The 22,221-nt window shown below is 38.1% G+C and overlaps 1 protein-coding gene and 4 non-coding genes across 6 annotated transcripts; 1 reads left to right on the top strand and 4 right to left on the bottom strand.

Moving 5' to 3' along the window:
• Positions 1 to 203: 203 nt before the first annotated feature.
• On the top strand, positions 204 to 6,589 carry LOC148681975 (uncharacterized). 2 transcript variants are annotated; one of them, XM_088650726.1, is made up of 3 exons: positions 204 to 259; positions 707 to 856; positions 5,181 to 6,589. In XM_088650726.1, the coding sequence occupies exons 2-3, from the start codon at positions 772 to 774 to the stop codon at positions 5,960 to 5,962; spliced, it is 867 nt and encodes a 288-aa protein (XP_088506852.1). In that variant the 5' UTR covers positions 204 to 259; positions 707 to 771; the 3' UTR covers positions 5,963 to 6,589. The 2 variants fall into 2 exon arrangements, with proteins under 2 accessions (XP_088506852.1, XP_088506853.1); XM_088650727.1 differs by having other exon boundaries at positions 204 to 614.
• Positions 6,590 to 11,112: 4,523 nt separating this feature from the next.
• Positions 11,113 to 11,184, bottom strand: trnah-gug (transfer RNA histidin (anticodon GUG)). Its single transcript has one exon. It is a non-coding gene; the product is annotated as a tRNA-His (tRNA).
• Positions 11,185 to 11,362: 178 nt separating this feature from the next.
• trnas-uga (transfer RNA serine (anticodon UGA)) lies at positions 11,363 to 11,444 on the bottom strand. The gene has a single exon. It is a non-coding gene; the product is annotated as a tRNA-Ser (tRNA).
• Positions 11,445 to 12,391: 947 nt separating this feature from the next.
• On the bottom strand, positions 12,392 to 12,473 carry trnas-uga (transfer RNA serine (anticodon UGA)). Its single transcript has one exon. It is a non-coding gene; the product is annotated as a tRNA-Ser (tRNA).
• A 1,580-nt stretch (positions 12,474 to 14,053) lies between these two features.
• trnas-cga (transfer RNA serine (anticodon CGA)) lies at positions 14,054 to 14,135 on the bottom strand. Its single transcript has one exon. It is a non-coding gene; the product is annotated as a tRNA-Ser (tRNA).
• Between the last annotated feature and the right edge of the window lie 8,086 nt (positions 14,136 to 22,221).

Raw genomic sequence — 22,221 nt, 5'->3', positions numbered from 1 at the left:
CACAATTGAAAAATAGGCTTAATTATAATATTTGTTAAATAAAATTAATCTATAATGTATTGCCCACATTTTTAATTAGTCTTAGTGGATTAAAAACGTTTTTTAATTGTTTTACAAATGTTTAGAGTAAATGTATCAACAAGTCATGACTGCACCAGTAAGTGACAATAAAAAGGTAAACAAAAAGACTTTTATTTTGGCGTGGCGTGTGACGTCATAAGGCTGCGCCGCTCCTGTACTGTGATTCCACTGGAAAGAGGTTTGTTTGAAAGCTTTTACATGAATAAAAGCGATTGATTAAAGTTTCAGGTTTTTACCCGATAGTAAATTATGTACCTGCTATTAACAATATTATTTTTACTCTTTATACAACGTAGTACTATTTTACTCATAGTAATAAGGGCTATTGTTTGAATAAAGCAAAAGCAATGTCTGTACGTGTTTTAATGAAGGTTTAATTTATTAAATAGCATAATGTCATTTCATTCTAAGTATACATCCCTATATAAAAAATAGAGTACTACTTTTGTTCAGGTCATTTGTGGCATTTTGTTTCTTGCTCAGACTTTTACCTGATTTCTGCTTAATGACTCTCATATAAAGAAACTGTTGCAGTAAGTGTTGAAGAGAAGTTATTTTGTTGCTGTTCATTGTTTTATTCATTTTGTACAGGACATTTTTTTTATGTTATGTTCATTTTAAACAGGATAAAGTGTCCAAACACAGAGAAAAACTGCTGCTGAAGCGACTGATCTCCACACTGTTATAAAGATGGCGTTTATTAAAGAGGAGAGTGAAGATGTGAAGATTGAAGAAACATTCACAGTCAAACAGGAAGATCTGCAGGAACAAACAGGTTGATTTTCATTCTCAAAGACCAACTCAGTCATTTGATCCTCGTTCAGATATATTGTAATAATAAGAATACTAAATTAATCCATCTTGCAGCCCTGAGTGTGCTGCCTAGTTCTCCTAAATGCACATAAGCACTCATTGAAAGACAGGAATAAGTTTCTTTCTTGTTCTTATCTCTTTTGTCATTCTTTTATGTATTATTAGTCTCTTATTTTATCTACGCTCTTAAGGTTATTGCTTTTCTTGTTCTCTTACTGTTTGTAAAGCGTCCTTGTGCACTGGCGCTATATAAAATAAATAAAAACATTAAATTTGTTTTTATATAAACCTACAGTATTCTCATAGGAGATATCTGCTATTACAGGGATAGTGTTGGCTTAGTACTTTCCATTTGCATATGTCACGTTGATCACAATTCCTTTTTCATCAACTTTTTCATGGGTTTAAACTTTTTTTTTATAGTAGTTGTTGCCAGTTCTCACAGATATTATCTGAGTTAGAATTACATAATTATTATTATTATAACTAATTTCCAGGGCTATTGTGTTTAAACAGGGTTTCAGGGGTCTTAAAATGTCTTAAATTCCAAAATCTAAAATTTTAGGCCTTAAAAAGTCTTAGATTTACTTAAATATTGTGTTGTAGGTCTTAACTCTTGTTTTAAACAAGTCTTCATTTTTATTTGTTCATGTTTTGCTACCCAGTCTGGCCAAAACCCATACAATCACTAACAATCCATCTCAATAAAACTTTTAACTTTTTATTCAAAAAGGTCATTTTAACTTTATTTATCATAATGCTTTAATTATTTAACTTACAATAACATTTGTTTAAACTTGCTCCATGTATTTACTGCTGAGGACATCGACCTAGACAGATTGTTGTGCAGAGATTTAGTTTATTATAGTTTTTAAAACTTTTAAAACATTTGTTCATTTTTTACTATTTTTTCAGAGAAAGTTTATGTTTGGAAAAGTGTATGGATATAAGTAAAGCTTGCTTGTTTTTACACAATATTTAAAATCTTTTGCTAAGAAATATATAAAATATTGTATTTTTTATTATTCATTTATTATTGTGTTATTAAATATATAAAATTATAATATTTTTTACAGAACAAAAAAAAATCTTTTCCATCTGGGTCATTTGAAAAATTATTTTGCCTTTAGCCCTTTATGAGTCTAAAATTTCATTCATAATGGTCTTAAAAATGTCATAAAAGTCTTGCTATTTACTTGGCGAAACGTGCTGAAACCGTGGTTTAAATTATATTATTTATATTAACTTATATTATTTCATTTTTAACAATCAATTAAATTACACAGTGGTTTTATATCCGCAGTGTTTTTTATATTATATATATATAAAAAGTTTATAGTGATATAAAATATACTACAGTTTGATGGTAAAAATATAACTTAGTGATATTTTGAGTAAAAGCAATACCGACATTTAAGAATGCATATTTATTTGACTCATTCATTCGACTTGTTTATTGGTGCATATAAAGGGTATTATATAAATCATACAACAGTACATTGTAGAGCTGCACAATTAATCGTTAAAAGATCGCGATCTCGATTCGACCCCCTAGACCATGGGTCACCAAACTTGTTCCTGGAGGGCCGGTGTCCTACAGATTTTAGCTCCAACTCTAATCAAACACACCTGAACAAACTAATCAAGGTCTTACTAGGTATACTTGAAACATCCAGAAAGGTGTGTTGAGGCAGGTTGGAGCTAAACCCTGCAGGGATACCGGCCCTCTAGGACCGAGATTGGTGACCCCTGCCCTAGACGATCTTAATCCTGCATTTCTACGATTCTGTCAATCATTCTTTTAAGTTCAGGAAAGAAAAAAAGGCGGCCGGTCGAGTCTTTTCATTGTTTCACATACGTTGCTCAGTGACATTGACACCTCCAAATGATGTTGAATGGAGAATGAAAATACTGTATTTATAAGCTATAGTTTACCTAGAAATGTCATTTTTGTCTTCATATAATGATGTTTTCGCGGCCAAGAAATCACACGTGACGTGAGCTGCTGAACGTGAGCAGAAAAGGCGCGTGCTCTACTTCATAATAGACACATGCGCGTCTACTTTAGGGAACAGAACCTGCATATGTTGCGAGTAACAGGTAATAAAGTTGTAAATAATATTCAGTTTGTGGCACAGAGTGATCGTTTGGGAGCCGTGCGGGAAGTATTAACAGTACTAAAGTGTGCACTTCATTTAAATGATCAAATCGCATTTTAGAGTTATGATTACGACAAGCTTTGATATGTTTTTTTTTCTTTCATAGCGAGCCCACAGTTGTGCATGAAAATAAATGTTTACAGTGTCCGTATAACTACTCTAGCCTATTTAATGTTGAATATAATCTGATAATGACAAATGTCTGATTTTACCAGTGAATACAATTGTCTAATATGACAGATTGCAGGCATATATCTCAAACATAATAATTCAACATCATAATTATTATAAGTAGAACAGAATTATTTATAGAAACCAGTAGACCAAGACATAATATTATTATCGATGTTGTGCCATGTGTTTGTTTTTACCATACTTTTATTTTACATCTACAGAATCCTGAGAGAATCGTGATCTTAAATTTAAGCAAAAAAATCGCGATTCTCATTTTAGCCAGAATCGTGCAGCTCTAGTACATTGGACAGTTACAGTGCCACTCTGTAAAGCTTTCAAGCAAAGTCCAAAAATATTATAAAGGGTTGACTTTCTACCGTAGACTTTTGGACGGCCGACATTACAACACTCAGTAACCGTCCTTCAGGTGGTCTCGCTGGAATTAAATTAACAAGCCGCCTGGGCTTTGAATTAAAAAGTGCAATTATTTCCTCGTTGTCAAAAGAGTTTGCATGTTCGTGTTCCATGAATATAGTGATGGTGTTGTGGAATTTGGACATCGATGATGTTAAGCTTGTCTTCATTCGCTTTATCATTGTTTTAAAATCATTGTTTTTAAGATTTTAGATGACAGGTTAGTAATTATGTCACACATTATTATATGCACGTCAATTAAATAATAACTTTAAATAAATAAAATATCTTCGTAAGAATGTGATGAGTTATACACTTCTCTTCTAGAGACCGCTCTATGGTTTAAAAACCCTTTCAAACAGTAGTGTATTTTATTGAGGATGAATGTCTGATGACTAATGCGCTTCTGCTGAGCCAGCTGTGGTAGCTTGGCAACAGAGCCGCGACGTCAACACAGAATGTGTCAGCACAGCTCAGCACGGTTGCTCTGCTTATAGTTTGATTTAATCATTTACAACTGACACACTCCCCAGCACTGCCACAGCAGTTAAAACGTCTCTCCAGAGGCATACTTTTCTTCTAATACTGACTTTCATCGCACCTCTGCAGTCGCAGAGATGCTGAGCTGAGCTTAATTTCCCTCTACACCACTGCTGCAGCAGTGATGATCTGCTGAGCTCATATACACTTCCATTTAGCCATTCACTACTGATACACTCCCCAGCACTGTCACAGCGGTTAAAGCGTCTCTGCGGAGGCATATTTTCCTTCCAAAATTGACTTTCATTGCACTTCTGCAGCAGAGACGCTCCGCTGAGCTTCATTCCCCTTCGCACCACTGCTGCAGCACTGACGCTCTGCCTGAGCTCATGTCCACTATCATTCATCCATACCACTACTGACACACCCCCATCACTGCCAAAGCAGTTAAAACACTTCTGCAAAAGCATAGTTTTACTTTTTATTATTAACTTCCATCGCACATCACAACAAAGACGCTCCGCTGAGCTTCATTCCCCTCTGCACCACTGCCGCAGCAGTGATGCTCTGCCTGAGCTTTGTTACACTTCCAAATTTTTATTCTGATACTCTGTTCTGCCACAGTAGTATAATTGCCCCTGTGGATGCATAGTTACCTTTTAATAATTTCATGATACTGACACTCTTCACACGTGTGCAGCAGCAGAGACACTCTGCTGAACTTTATAGCTACATTTCACCACTGCCATTGTAAGCCTCTCTAACAGAGCTCACGCATACTTGCTTCAAACCATTATATTTACCTCACTCTCCCGCCCGGTCCATGCAATTAACACTGGCTCGGGAGCACACACAGTTGTACATATTCAGTCAGCCAGTACACCACTCCAGTAGCAACGTCCACTCTTCTCTCACCATTTACACCCGCATCGGCCCCTTTTTTCTCCTACAAGCTTTTCTAGCACAATTTGTAACATCTTTATATACCCAGCAGCCAGGTATTGCATTGATTAGAGTTTTAAGACTTAATGAAAACTAATGTTCTTTTGTATATTTCAGACCTAATTGAAGAGAATGAGGGGAGTAAAGAGGAGGAACATCATGTCAAAATTGAGGAACAAACGCATTTACAGACTGATGGTAGTTTGAAAAGGAGATACAAGAATTGTTTCACCTGCACTCAGTGTGGAAAGAGTTTGTCAAGCAAAAGCAAACTTAATATTCACATGAGGATCCACACAGGTGAGAAACCATTTACTTGCACTCAATGTGGAAAAAGTTTCAGGCAATCATCATCCCTTAATCAACACATGATGATCCACACTGGAGAGAAACCATTCACATGCACTCAGTGTGGGAAGAGTTTCAGGCAATTATCATCCCTTAATCAACACATGATGATCCACACTGGAGAGAAACCATTCACATGCACTCAGTGTGGAAAGAGTTTGTCAAGCAAAAGCAAACTTAATATTCACATGAGGATCCACACTGGAGAGAAACCATTTACTTGCACTCAGTGTGGGAAGAGTTTTAACTGCTTATCACACCTTAATCAACACACGAGGATCCACACTGGAGAGAAACCGTTCACATGCACTCAGTGTGGGAAGAGTTTTAACTGCTTATCACACCTTAATCAACACACAAGGATCCACACTGGAGAGAAACCATTCACATGCAGTCAGTGTGGAAAGAGTTTCGGCCAATCATCATCCCTTAATCTACACATGACGAGCCACACCAGAGAGAAACCATTCACCTGCACTCAGTGTGGGAAGAGTTTCACCCAATCATCAGACCTTAATAAACACATGAATACCCACACTGGTGTGAAATAGTATATGTGCTTGGGTGTGAGAAGACTTTTATTAAAGCTCCAAAATTGAAACTGCACCAGATGATTCACAATGGAGAGACCGCACAAGTGTTCACACTGTGACAAGAGGTTTAATCGGTTAACTCATCTAAAAACACAAAAGAGGATTCACTCTGGAGAGAAACCATACAGATCTGATTAGTGTCTACAGAGTTTTGCTCATTCGACGCAAACACATGATATGAATGCAGCAAAACATTTTCTCATGTGCACAGGATGTTTCTGTCTGAATAATCTTTGAAAAGGCTGAGTGACGCTATACTGTTTACCAACACTCCTACACTGCAGTAGGTGGGGTTGTAAATGTGTTGTGTCTACCGTAAACACACTGGTGGTGACTAAGAGAAGAACAGTTTCACAAACATCTGACAAACAGCACCTCTTGACTTAGCCGGTTAGTGACTTAGCCAATGTCACTGTTTAAATGTCATCAACTCTAAATATTTACCTTTAACATTCAGATAGCAAAGAGTTAACTGTAATTAACCATTGAACTCTCAATGAATTTAAACATGTGTTTGTAACCTAATATGGATGGCACTCTTCAATTTCACAGCTTCAAATTAATAAAACCTTTTACAATTATTATTATTTCCCGAGAGTAAACAGAATCAGGAAAATAAGTCATCATTAACCATTGCAAACAGAGCCGGATAACCCATCCATTTAAAGCTCATCTCATGGTCTGTATCATCTTTTCATTAGATTCACTCAGCATTATTGACTTCTGCATTGTTTGATATTTTGCTTATTCAATCGATGATGATATAACACTCATTCCAGAGGTTAGTGACAATATTCATACAAGGACAAATCATAACTAAGTTTGCTTTAGGTGTTGAACTCGCACAAATTTATTCTTAAAATTCTTTTTCCAGTTTCACCTAGATCTTCACCTTTTATCAGGTTTCAAAGTTTTCATGTTTATAATCAATGTCTTTTCTGAGACAATCAGCTGGTGTGTTTTGTTTTCTTAATATTGTTGCTAAGCAAGTCGATAACAGAAACAAAACACCACTCACGGCTTCACTCAAACAGTCTCTGTCTCTCTGTTTCATGCACAGAAATTTTCAATAGTCTTAGACTATAACATTAAAATGATTACAATTCAGAATCTTTAATCATTCACCAACGTTCCAAATGTCAAAAGTTTGATCTCTTAAAACTCAGTTGGAACTAAGACTAAGAGAATTTCTTATAATTATTTTATCTTAACTGCTTAGTTCCATTCAGCTGTGTTATCCAAACCATCTCACAGCCAGTCTTTATCTTTAGCCAACACCATCTTGAAATTGTCCTTCGCCATGCATAAGGACCTGCATCAGTAAAATAGTATGAAAAATCAGACACATCGGTTAAAACTCATCTCAGCTTCACATTCAGGAATTCAGCATTCTTAAAATTCAGACATATAAAATATCCAGTGCTGTTAAACCAGCCAACCACATTGATATTGGTAAAATTTTAAGAAACTTTACTGTCTCCAATGGTTCTCGAAAGCCCATTGCCATTAACTTTTTACCAATCATCTCCTTCAGGGTATCATACCCTGGCATAGTCCTTTTAATGCTTGTCCCAAGGACAGACATGTCCTCAATAAAGGCAGGATTCTCGTGATCAGGTCTGGACGGGGCCACTGAGGCAGACTACTGTAACTTCAAACAGTTCCTCTCTAAGGATGCTTTAGGCCAATAGAGCATCACCCCAGTCCAGCACCATCTTTCACATTAAACATCCCCCTTTTCGGGTAGATGCCCTGGGGTTTAGGATTCAAGCTCGTGCAGAGGATGAGACAGACAAAAGTAACCAATGCATGCCCTTCTTTTACTAATTTTTGTGTTGTCAGATTCACAGTGCAAACAGCTCCTGGTAGGAATAACTCGAGTGAACATAAAACAAAGCCAATTAAAACTTTCTTGCTCTGCTCAGCTGCACAGAACACAGCGAGATCACATAATCCAGCATGCATGTCGAACTACACTACCCACAATACACTTCGCTATGGAGTACAAATCCCGTATATATTCTATTTCCCCTCTCCTACAACACTAGCGTGCAACTTAAGCAAAACTAATACTAAAATTGTTTTACATTTGGTTTTGTAGTTCGGGCCTAAATAAATGTTTGTTGCCGTTTTTAATTTTTTAAAGTTAATTTAAATGATTATATATAAGCCATTTGACATTATTACTGCATTTATTGGGTAAAATTGTGCTTTTTACTCTCATTCAATGTGTTTTGGTCATTATCAATGCACTGTCACTTTAATTGAGCATGAGCAGCGCGTCAAAAATAGACCCAGCGCCGAAACTATCGCTGCTGCTGCTGCGTGCGGTATGAAAGCTCTAATCTGTTAACATGGATGCCAAAAACACAGGCGCTGCTCACGCTCTGCTCACGCGCCGCTGATGCTTGCGGTGTGAAACAGACGTTAGCTGACATCTAATGAGAGAGAAAAGACAGTTTTGAGCAATCCAGAACTGTTAATGCTTGTTTACTAGATTAAAACATAAATTAAACATAACATTAACCTCAATAACATAATTTTATTGTAATCTTTTTACTCAAGCCCGTCCTAAAACATATAAAACAGAGTTGAAATGCATTTTCAAAGTAATGCTGTTACAGTCAACAATAGTTTTAGATCTTTCAGGGGTTAACTGCATCCATCAAAGTATTATTTGAAACCCCCATTTATGTTACATATATATTATTAAAAATATATATATCCAACCATAAAGCTGCTTGTTTGCACAGACTTACATGGCACATTTTTATTCAGACATGTCTCTGTTATTTTTACAGCCAAAACCAAGCTCATGGTGAGGGCTAAACCAAGATAACAGTGCAGTCACACAGAATCGTATCTTCTAAGACAAAACATAAGCTATTCTTTATTCCCATAATGTTACTGTCAGTTTCTGTGCTTAATTTTTGCTACTAGCCCCTAAATATTTAGATTTTAGCTTTTCAATGACCATTAAATGCCAAAGGAATACTTTTTTTTTCTTAAAATCAGTTCTAAAATAATTTTATACCCGAGAGCTTAGCTGAGCCATTTACTGCATTCTGCTCTCACCTATTTCTTTTTATATCAGAGTTCAACACCAAAAGCAAGAAGAAATTGAGAGGGCAATCTTACCAACAGTGCTTGGCTTCTGCTTGATGAATCTGCAAACCATCCCAAGATGTGCAAACTGTCCAGACCGGTCCAATCCAGTTAGGGTCATAATTTTCTCGGGATTGCTCCTGGTGCATCATTGATCAATCGACCTCACCCTGATATTTCTAGGTATCTTGTCTGACTTTTGTGGCCACTACTATCTAATGGATCTCTATTATAATGTTATTTGTTATTTTTATTCAATTATTTCTTTCCCTAATAATCTGACCTACACTATTCTTATGGCATGCCTTTTGTCTGTGATGTAGTTAGATACCAGTGGTGAAACTAATTACAATCTCGGGTTAATTTAGTCCACTACTAAATAAAAACCAGTCCAAGTTTTATCCCCGAGAATGTCTTAAAACACACCCATCAACTGAGTATTTTAACTCTGGGTGAAGGACGAGGTACACCCCTCAACTACTGTTACACGTATAACTTATCACTATAGGTGTACCGCAAAAATGCACCAGCTCGCTAAGGGATTCCACACAAATCTACCACAAATTACTGTGAATCCACCGGCGCCTTTCATTCACGTCTGAATGAGAAACCATCACTTTCATTTACGTCTAAATGAGAAACCATCACTTTCATTCACGTCTAAATGAGAAACCAACACTTTCATTCACGTCTGAATGAGAAACCAGCAGCGTTCCGTTACTACCCACTACTTCACAGACAATCCCTAGTCTATAATTTTTAAATCTTCCTACCTTCATTTTGTTGATTGATCAATGGTGTTGCCAGTATACAAGTGCCCGCATCCTCCACCAAAACTCTAGGGATAGTTTACAGTTTAACCCAAAGAATGACCAGTCTGGTAGATGAAGAAGAGCCGTAGTCAGAGATTTAAATAAATAAATCAAGTTTACTGAAGATAGTTTGCAGTTTCATTCGCAGAAGCCAGCTTCAACACTCGCAATGAGTTCCTAGGCCGCTCTGCTTACAATCACCAATCAATAACAATTATACTCTCACATAACGTCATTAATTGTGTCATACATTTTTGGTGTTCTAACCTGATTGGTTAAAACACAGATAAACTAGGAACATTTCTACGTGGGGTTTGTGCGTACAATTCTGAACAATATCTAAACATAAACGTCAGACATCCTTTAGACTGATTAGAGCTGGCTCCAGACCTGTGAAATAGATCAAAAATCAAATAGAACACACACACACAAAGTATAATCTGTTTCTTATCCAAGGCTGACTGTACTGTTAGCCGTCTTTATCGAAACTGGTTAAAAACTGGTATAATCTACATTCAGGCAGTTATATTCTTACTACACAAAGTCTATCTTGAATAAAAAGTAGAATCACTTTAAAAGATTTAACCGTAAAAATAGCAAAATCACTTTAGACATATTAGACAGTATTAACTCCTAGAAATAACAATAGAAACAGTTGTTTCCAGTCCTTAGCCCTCAGTTCCACTCAAGGTCTCCATGACCTCTGACCTAGTTTGCTGGCTCCTGAAAATAGGTATAAAGAGACAGGCAAATGCACTGAACATTCTTATATTAAGCAATGTGTTAACTTATTCATTAATTAAAATCAATTCACAGTTAAATACTGAGAAACAGGATGATGAAAAGGATAAACGTTGGTCCATGATGAGATGGACTGGAAAACAGAAATCCGAATCCTTCATAGGAGACATTAAATAGATCAATGATTACTGCAGAAGGTCTTTCTGCTGTTGTGGCAATGAATTGCCACAAGTCAACAATTAAAAAGATTCCTTCCATGCCTTAGAAGCGTGACTTGATCAGTACTTATCTACACAGCATGCTGGCATCAAAGATCCTGTTTCTCATATCGAATCCCTAGTCTTCCACACTTTAGGAAACGTAAACATTCAGGACGTGCCATTAGCACAGCCTGCACTAAAAGGTGGTTGGAGATTATTGATGGCAACACCGATGTCACCTTGAAAAACCTGCCGTGACCCGGATTCGAACCGGGGTTGCTGCAGCCACAACGCAGAGTACTAACCACTATACGATCACGGCGAGCTACGGGACAGCCGTTGTGGCTCTTGTGTGGTATGTTCCTCCGTGTGATATGCCCCCTTTCTGTTCAGTGAGAACACGCTGTTGTTTTTCTCCTCCTACCAGCACAACGCTTTTCCCAAGAAACAATGGAAATGCAAACAATTGATGACTGCTGCAATTTTAAAAAGCTAGAAGACATAGTTGGCAGGATTCGAACCTGCGCGGGGAGACACCAATGGATTTCAAGTCCATCGCCTTAACCACTCGGCCACGACTACAAGATTGTCTGAACTGCCATGTCTTCATGACTAGTACACGTATTGTGCATCCAGATGAAACTTTCATCAAGTGATAGCTCAACAGCAAAAGCTGTGGCTCCACAAAATGAGCCTTACATGGCCGAACACGGACTTGAACCCTGGACCATCAGATTAAAAGTCTGATGCTCTACCGACTGAGCTATCCGGGCTCAACAACAGTAATTTACAAGTAGGCAAGGTTTACGGTTGTGGTCGGCTCAGACCTTTACAGAACTCTAAAGTTTACCGTGAGATAAGGTTTAAGCTTATAGTTGGTGTGGATGTTGCTAAAACACGACAGGTTACTTTGAGGTTGGGTTTATGGTTGTTGTAGATGTAGACATCAGTACAACACAATAGTTTGGACTCCATGTCATGTAGGAGACAATAAGTAGATCAATGATAACTGCAGAAGGTCTTTCTGCTGTTGTGGCAATGAATGGTCAGTCAACAATTGAAAAGACTCCTTCCATGCCTTAGAAGCGTGACTTGATCAGTACTTATCTACACAACATGCTGGCATCAAAGATCCTGTTTCTCATATCGAATCCTTAGTCTTCCACACTTTAGGAAACGTAAACATTCAGGACGTGCCATTAGCACAGCCTGCACTAAAAGAAGGCTGGAGATAACGGATGGCAACACAGAGTGCGACACCAATGTCACTTTGAAAAACCTGCCGTCACCCGGATTCGAACCGGGGTTGCTGCGGCCACAACGCAGAGTACTAACCACTATACGATCACGGCGAGCTACGAGACAGCTCTCGTGGCTGTTTTGTGGTATGTTCCTGCGTGTGATATGCCCCTTTCTGTTCAGTGAGAACACGCTGTTGTTTTTCTCCTCCTACCAGCACAACGCTTTTCCCAAGAAACAATGGAAATGCAAACAATTGATGACTGCTGCAATTTTAAAAAGAGAGAGGACATAGTCTGCAGGATTCGAACCTGCGCGGGGAGACCCCAATGGATTTCAAGTACATCACCTTAACCCCTCGGCCACGACTACAAGACTGTCTGAACTGCCATGTCTTCATGACTAGTACATGTATTGTGCATCCAGATGAAACTTTCATCAAGCGATAGCTCAACGGCAAAAGCTGTGGCTCCACAAAATGAGCCTCACACACCCGAACAGGGACTTGAACCCTTTACCCTCAGATTAAAAGTCTGATGCTCTACTGACTGAGCTATCCGGGCTCTACAATGGTAATTTACAAGTAGGCAAGGTTTAGGGTTGTGGTTGGCGCAGAGCTTTACAGTACACTAAAGTTTACCGTGAGATGGGGTTTTAAGCTTATGGTTGGTGTGGATGTTGCTAAAACACGACAGGTTACTTTAAGGTTGGGTTTATGGTTGTTGTAGATGTAGACATTAGTACAACACAATAGTTTGAACTCCATGTCATGTAGGAGACATAAAGAAGATCAATGATAACAGCAGAAGGTCTTCCTGCTGTTGTGGCAATGAATGGACACTCAACAATTGAAAAGATTCCTTCCATGCCTTAGAAGCATGACTTGATCAGTACTTATCTACACAGCATACTGGCATCAAAAATCCTGTTTCTCTTATCGAATCCTTAGTCTTCCACACTTTAGGAAATGTAAACATTCAGGACGTGCCATTAGCACAGCCTGCACTAAAAGGTGGCTGGAGATTACGAATGGCAACACAGAGTGCAACTCCAATGTCACCTTGAAAAAGCTGCCGTGACCCGGATTCGAACCGGGGTTGCTGCGGCCACAACGCAGAGTAGTAACCATTATACAATCACGGCAAGCTACGGGACAGCCATTGCGGACCTTGTGTGGTATGTTCCTCCCTGTGATATGCCCCCTTTCTGTTCAGTGAGAACGCTGTTGTTTTTCTCCTCCTACCAGCACAACGCTTTTCCCAAGAAACAATGGAAATGCAAACAATTGATGACTGCTGCAATTTTAAAAAGGGAGAAGATGAGTCGGCAGGATTCGAACATGCACGGGGAGACCCCAAAAGATAGTTACAATAGTTTGGACTCCATGTCATGTAGGAGACATTAAAGAGATCAATGATAACTGCAGAAGGTCTTTCTGCTGTTTTGGCAATGAATGGACACTCAACAATTGAAAAGATTCCTTCCATGCCTTAGAAGCATGACTTGATCAGTACTTATCTACACAGCATGCTGCCATCAACAATCCTATTTCTCTTATATCGAATCCCTAGTCTTCCACACTTTAGGAAACGTAAACATTCAGGACGTGCCATTAGCACAGCCTGCACTAAAAGGAGGTTGGAGATTACGGATGGCAACACAGAGTGCAATACCAATGTCACCTTGAAAAACCTGCCGTGACCCAGAGTGTCTGCGGCCACAACGCAGAGTACAAACCACTATACGATCACGACGAGCTACGGGAAAGCCACTGGCCCTTTAATCTCTGTCATATGTCTTTAAAAATGGAAAGCCCCCAGAGCAGTCAGTTAGCATGCACTGCCATTTTATCTTTGGTGCTTTTCCCTTCCAGCACAACCCTTTTCCCAAGAAACAATGGAGTTGCAAACAATCATGGAAGGTCACAAACTAAATCCTGCGCACTGCCTGGACGTAGTCGGCAGGGTTCGAACCTGCGCGGGGAGACCCCAATGGATTTCGAGTCCATCGCCTTAACCACTCGGCCACGACTACAAGACTGCTTGGACTGCCATGTCCTCATGTCTAGTACACTTGTTGTGCATGCAGATAAATCTTTCGGCAAGCGACAGCTCAACGGCATAAGCTGTGGCTCCACAAAAAGAGCCTTACACGCCCAAACAGGGACTTGACCCTGGACCCTCACATTAAAAGTGTGATGCTCTACCGACTGAGCTATCCAGGCTCCAAGGCTAGGCTTTACAAGCAGGCAAAGTGTAGGGTTGTGGTGGGCGCAGACCTTTACGGCACACAAAAGTTTACCGTGAGGTGGGGTTTAGGTTTATGGTTGGTGTAGATGTTGCTAAAACACAACAGTTTACTGTGAGGTTTGGGTTAATGGTTGTTGTAGGTGTAGACATCAGTACAACACAATAGTTTGGACTCCATGTCATGTAGGAGACATTAAATAGATCGATGACAACTGCAGAAGGTCTATCTGTAGTTGTGGCAATGAATGGAGACTTAACAATTGAAAAGATTCCTTCCATGCCTTAGAACAGTGGTTCCCAACCTGGGGTCCGCGCCCCCCTAAGGGGGGCGCCAGAGTTCACAGGGAGGCCGCGGGAGAGGATAAGTATTGAGGTAGAAAAAGGCATAAAAGTGCTCCACTATTATAAAGGGCTTTGCAATTAATCGAAAATCCGATTTAGATTTCGGTTTCAAACGATTATAAAAAAGCATTAATCTAGATAAATGATTATTGTATCATATTTTGCCACGTTCCAGTTGTACACGTGTTGCTCTTAAAAGCGCGAAAGATCACGCAGTCAGATGCGGCCGGTCAGCATTCACTCTCATTCACACACTGAGACGAGCAGAGGAGCGCAGACATCTAAAGTCATCTTAACGTGAGCGCTGTAATGGTCAAATAGGTGTCAAAACGCGGTGTTTAGTGATTATTTTTATTAACCCTCATTTGTGTAATAAACAAACGAGTTGAGGATCAAAAGACGTGAAAGAGAAACCATTAAAGAGACAGCGCGCTATAATCCTTCTGCCGCCTGTTTTTAACATTATTAAACAAACATAACGAGAAAGCCCTCGCTGCTCTTGACTGAAGGACTGCTGTAGCTAAAGTGTTTTTCTTACAGTGAAGATGCTTAAAGCACAGTTTGTTTCATATTTTTATTCTATTGTATTTATTTCTCTTTCCTTTGCAGGGTGGAAAATAACTATGTATACACTTGAAGTCAGAATTATTAGCCCTCTTGAATATTAGCAAACCTTTTCCTGCCCAATTTCTGTTTCATGGAAAGAATATTTTATTAACTTATTTCTGAACATAATAGTTTTGATATCTCATTTCTAATTACTGATTTCTTTTTGTCTTTGCTATAATGACAGCACATAATATTTTACTAGATATTTTTCAAAATACAAGCATTCAGATTAAAGTGCAGTTCAAAGGCTTAATTAGAGTAATAAGGCAAGTCATTATAACGGTAGTTTATTCTGCAGACAATCAAGAATATATATTGCTTAAGGGGGCTAATAATATTGACCTTAAATTGGTTTCAAAATAGTTAAACCTGTCTTTATTCTAGCTAAAATAAAACAAATAGAAGAAAAAATATTAAAGGAAATACTGTTAAAATTCCTTGCTCTGTTAAACATAATTTGGGAAATATTTATTAAAAAAAAAAATTCTCAGGAGCGCTAATAATTTTGTCTTTAACTGGCAATGGTTTTGAATAATCGTGATTACAATTATGACCAAAATAATCGTGATTATGATTTTTCCCAAAATCGAGCAGCCCTACTAATATACATGTATTTTTAAGTACCAAAAAAAAATTTCTAAACACATACTTAAAATTCCAACATAATAGTGAAAATAATTAAAATAAATAACTTTAAATAATTATTTAAATTTTGCTCACTCACGCAATCTGCTTGTCAACGTGTCGTAAAGGCAAAATCAAAACAAAAATGGCAGACAAACGTAAATGCAGTGATTCTTCAGAGGCGAAGAAAAAGATTAGACAGTATGACAAAGCCTACCTAAATTTTGGTTTTATTGAAGGCCAAGACAAGTTAAAACTGATTAATTAATATTTTATATATATAATACTATTAATATTACACACACACACACACATATATATATATATATATATATATATATATATATATATATATATATACACACACACACACACACACACACACACATACACACACAGTACATATGTGTGTGCGTGCGTGTGTATTTATATGGTGGGGGGGCTCCAATGTTTGTATATGTTCATGGGGGGGGGCCCCAAAGAAAAAGGTTGGGAACCACTGGTTTAAATCAAAGACTTAAAAGAAAAAAGTAATATTATACCTCAGAAAGCATAATATTGGAATTGCCCTTCTACAAGAAACACACTTGACTGATCCCGAACATCTAAATCTTAAAAAGCAGTGGTCTGGACAAGCTTTTTTTCTTCCGTCACATCGCAATCAAGAGGGGTGGTCATACTTATTGATAAAAACATTCCCTTTAAAATGGAATCTGTTGATAAAGACAAAGCAGGCAGGTATATTATTTTAAGAGGAACGATTGGGATGCAAAGAATAACCTTAGTAAATATATATCGTCCTGAAATGGAAGGTGTCGATTTTATTCATAATATTTTCTTTAAATTTGCTTGCCCAACTGCAGAGCTGATAATTAGAGGAGACTTTAATGTAGTTTTGGACCCAGTGTTAGAAGGGTCATCTACTAAACTGTTACCCTTAAGTCAAGTTGCTAAAGCTCTAAAGTACGAAAGTACAAACAAGTTTTAATTTAATAGATGTATGGAGATTTAAGAATAAAACAAAAAAAGACTATTCCTTTTACTCGCATAGGCATAATAATTACTCCAGAATTGACTATTTTTTTGTTCCAAAAGTGAAGGATTATTTGATTGAATTGTGTGAATATTTACCAAGAATATTGTCAGATCATGCCCCGTTACTTATTTCAGCGCAATGCTCTCTGGAAATGTCTAATTATAAGCTTTGGAGATTTAGTGGCCATTTACTAAATAGCTCTGACGCATTAAGCTTCATAAATAATAATATAGAAAATTTTATTAGTACAAATAAAAGTTCTGCTTCTTCGGGTGTAATCTGGGAGGCCATGAATGCATTCTTACGGGGTCAAATCATAGCTTTTTCTTCCGGTAGAAAAAAAACAATATCAAAAACAGTTACAATCACTTGAAAAAGAAATCTCAGTAATGGAAAAGGAACATTTCAAGAATAAAGATGATCAGCTGCTTCAACAATTGCGGTAAAAAAAAATGGAATATTTTATTCTATCATCTAAAGAAGCAGAAAATGCACTTCTCAGATCACGACAGAAGTATTACGAAGCTTTTTTTTTTTTTTTTTGTATAGCGCTTTTACAATGTAGATTGTGTCAAAGCAGCTTCACATAAATGGTCATAGTAACTGGAACAGTGTGGTTCAGGTTTTAGTGTTTAAGTTCAGTTCAGTTCAGTTTAGCTCAGTTCAGTGTGATTTAATCATTACTGAGAGTTCAAACACTGAAGAGTCAATTCATCGATGCGTAGCTCTACCAATCCTGAACCATGCGAGGCAGTGGCGACAGCGGAGAGGGAAAAAAAACTTCACCTGAGGGGAGTGAAGAAAAAAAACCTTGAGAGAACCAGACTCAGTTGGGCACGGCCATTTTAATTTCTCCGCTGGCCAAAAGTCTTGTGCAGTGCGTCATTCGCCGTGGTTTAGGCTGGAAGATGGCCTCAGCGAAGACTCGTCTGTCCCTGGAGCGTCGCTGGAATCAGACTCATGTTCTCCACTCCCCACGACCATCAGCGCAGCAGCAGCTCAGGATATGGCCTGGTCCCGGATATGGAATCCTTGGGATCATCAGGTCGCTGGTCTTGGATCCAATCAGTGACTCCGCATAATCTGAGGACCTCGGGATGAGTATCCCCAGGTGAAAATAGAGAACATGGAGATAAGATCGGGAAAGTGCTAGCATGGCAAATAAGAAAAGAAGAAATTAGTAAATCTATACCTAAAATATATACATACGAAAATAAAATTATTAAACACCCCAAATTAATTAACCAAGAATTCTTAGATTTTTAAAAGTCACTTTATAAATCTCAGGGAATAGAGGAGGCGAAGATTAAAATGTTTTTAAGTAAATGGGATATACCAGTCTTAAGTGATAATTATCGAGAAGAACTTGAAAAAGAAATTTCGAAAAAAGAGATGCAACTTGCAGTCACTGCTCTAGCCGGGGGTAAAACACCTGGGTTAGACGGGTTTTCGATGGATTTTTATAAAACTTTTTTTTCTAAATTAGCAGACCCGTTGTTTTCAATGTATACAGAGGCAATTCATAAAAAAGAATTACCAGAGACTTTAAACCAGGCTTTAATCACAGTTCTTTTAAAACCTGGCAAAGATCCTAATCTATGTGCTTCCTATCGGCCAATTTCACTGCTTAATTCAGATTATAAAATTCTTACCAAAATGATTGCATTACGTTTAGAACGGGTACTGCCTAGTTTAATTCACATGGACCAAACTGGATTTATCAGAAATAGATCCTCTTTCGATAACATACGGAGGCTAATGAATATTATTTATTCAGCAAAACATATAGATTTTCCGGTGATTGCTCTTTCTTTAGATGCAGAAAAAGCCTTCGACCGAGTGGAATGGTCTTATCTGATTGCGGTTTTACAAAAAATGAATTTCGATCCAAACTTTATTGAGATGATTAAGATGTTGTATAGGAATCCATCGGCAGCCATCTGACTAATTCTGATGTATCTGAACATTTTTATTTATCAAGAGGAACCAGACAGGGATGTCCCCTCTCCCCGCTACTCTTTGCTCTAGCGGTAGAACCCCTGGCTATTGCAATATGGACACATAAATCAATCTTTGGATTAGAAATAGGAGGTTGTATAGACAAGATATCATTATACGCGGACGATGTGATGCTATATCTAACTAATCCTGATTTATCTCTATCTAATTTGTCTCAACTCTTAGAAAACTTTAGGGACATATCTGGCTATAAAATTTATTTTAATAAAAGCGTTATGATGCCATTGAATTCGGCTGGGGCGAAAATACCCTTAGATAACATTCTTTTTTTATGGAATACTGAAAAAATTGTTTATTTAGGACTAAATATTCCTTCGAAATTGGAAGAAGCATACTCTTTGAATTATTCCCTACTACTTAAAAAGGTAATTAGAGATCTGGAAAGATGGAATCCACTAGCATTATCACTAATTGGCAGGATAAACTGCATAAAAATGAATATTCTTCCTAAATTTTGATATTTGTTTCAGACCCTCCCTATTTCTATCCCACAAACGTTTTTTTAGGAATCTCAACAGCTCAATTAGAAATTTTATTTGGAATAAAAAAAAACTCCTAGGATTAAACTTAGGACATTACAGATGACATCCAAAAAAGGTGGACTACAACTTCCCGATTTTTTGTTTTATTTCTGGGCAGCACAGATGAGAGCAGTGTGGTTTTGGCAGATGGAAGGTACATTGTTACCCTCATGGTTACAAATAGAAAAATATCATGCAAAGGAAATACCTTTAGATAAGGCCTTATTCATTCCTTTGAATTGTGTTATGAAGGCAGTTAGTAACCCATTCATTAGGCATACTTGCAAATTGGGGTTTGTAATCAAGAAAAAAAATAATTGGCTACTTTCAGTGTATAATAATACTCCGTTTCACTGTAACCCATCTCTTCCTGAAGCATTAAGAGATGGAATAACAAAATACTGGTATAAAAAGGGAATACAGATGTTTGGAGATTTATAAGAGCAGGGCGTACTAATGAAATTTGAACAATTGAGATTAAAGTTTTCCCTTCCTGTTAAACATTTTTTAAAATATATTCAGGTGAGACACTAATTATCACAATGCCAAAGGGTAATTTAGGACCTCTCTCTTCCCTCCCAATAGATGCTATTATAAGAAAGAGAAAAGAACCCAAAGTATTTGTGTCTTATATGTATAGCAACCTTAACGATTTGTATGGTATGGAAGTGTCATCTTCAAAACTTAAATGGGAGAAAGATTGAGAATGCATTTTTGATCAAGATACTTGGGAACATATCTGTTAAAGTGCCTTAACATTTTCATTTAATAGTAGACATACATTAATACAGTTTAATATTTTACACAGGGTATATTATACACCTGAACGATTGCACAAAATAAGTGATTCATATTCAGAACATTGTTCTAGATGTAAGATTGAGGTTGGTACATTATTTCATATGTTTTGGACATGTTCCAAACTTAAAACCTTTTGGAGAAATATAATACAAACTATTAGTAAAATTGCCAATGTTAACCTTTTACCTGATCCAAGATTTATGTTGTTGGGGGATGAATCAGTTCTTCTGTTCGGTCAAAGGAAAAATTTACGTTTAATTAAAATGGCTCTGATAGCAGCAAAGAAATGCATTGCTATACATTGGAAATCAGTAGAACCACCAAGTCATATTGTATGGCTTAGAGAACTTTCTTCTTATGTTCCTGTTGAAAAAATAATGTTTAATCTTAAAAAAAACTCTTCAATGTTTGAGAAGACTTGGGGTTAATTTATTGAATACATGAATAACTTGGATGTTACATTGACTGAAAATACGGATGGAAAAGAATGACACTTCATTGCTTTAATCCTGTATTTGTCATTATTGTTTGTTTATTGTTTATTTCCTCCTAATTTACACATCAGCTCGATGTCTCACAAGTATGTCTGTTTAAGTGTTCTGTCTTATGAGGGTGGGAAAGGGGTAGAGGGTGGTTAGAAAAGAATGTTTACATTTATACTGAAATGACTCTGTAAATGATCGATGTGAAAATAATAAAAAATATATTGATTAAAAAAAAAAAAATTTAATATGCTATTTTATTTTGTTGTGCTTTCATTAGGCTGTTGACTACCAAAATATTCCGGGCTTCCAGCATGTGGACGTGGACAGGCTGGCTGAATATCTGGTTGAGCTTCGGACCCACAAAAGCCTCAGCCTCACCAACCAGGAGGCCAACGAGATCATTGGTCTTTGGCAAAGCCTGCATGACCAAGACAAGAAGCGGGTGGTGTATGCAGCTCGACACCAGAAGCGACTGCTGAGTGGGCGATTTAAAACACCCAAGAAGCCCACTCACACCCCTGGCGTGGAGAGCACTACCAGATGTGTGCTGGGTGCAAGCAGTGCTCCTGCTCAGTGGCCTGACTGTTGCCGTCTTGTGGAGACCATCTTTATTAGGCTTTGTACCATCCACCCTAGTCCCAAGCGAAAAGGCAAGGGAACCCTTTCAAGATGGTCTCTGATCCTGCAAGACTACCGCAGGATTAGGCAACTCGTACTGGGCAACAGCTTGGTAATGGGAGGTACATCCATGCAGCTGGTTGAGGTAAACCAGAATACCCTGATTCAGTGGTTTAATAACAGACAGAAGAAGCAGGAGCTGTCTGTGCTGCTTCAGGGTATTCAGTTGCCTCAACACCTCCCAGAAGCTTAGGAGCCTCTCCCAGTTGCCAAAAGTCTTCGGACAGAGCCAGACCAATCAGGAGAGCAGCACCAGTATGTGTTGCCAGAGAGCACAGCAGGTCAGGCAAGGCAGAGGCAGACATCTGTTGGACGACCCCCACTCAGACCCAAGGCACCAGTACAGACCCAGGTCATATTTACACCACCAGCACCTGGAGCATCGCTGCAGATGGTACCCAACATATACATCCCAGCTACACCAGGGTACCAGGGTATGCCGATGTTTCAGGGTGTACCAATGTTCCAGGCTGTGCCAATGGTCCAGGGAATCCCTATGGCCCAGGGTATCCCGATGATGCAAGGAGTGCAGATGGCCCAGGGTATCCCAATGGTGCAGGGGATGGTACTCAGACAGCCACCACTTCAGCCAACAATGTCCAGTACCAGCTCACAGCCTGCTGCATCACCGTCCACATCTGGAGCCATTCCCAAAAGACCGTACCGGAGAACTGTTCAAGCGAACACTTGTAAAAAGTGTGGGCAGTTCAAAACAAATGCCACAGGCCATAGCCAACTCAGGGGCAGGGTGTACTG

This window comes from Danio rerio, chromosome 4, assembly GCF_052040795.2.
Source record: "Danio rerio strain M-AB ecotype USA chromosome 4, GRCz13ab, whole genome shotgun sequence".
Lineage (NCBI taxonomy): Eukaryota > Metazoa > Chordata > Actinopteri > Cypriniformes > Danionidae > Danio > Danio rerio.
Note: the sequence above shows the minus strand (reverse complement) of the source record. Positions and strands in the feature narration are given on the sequence as shown.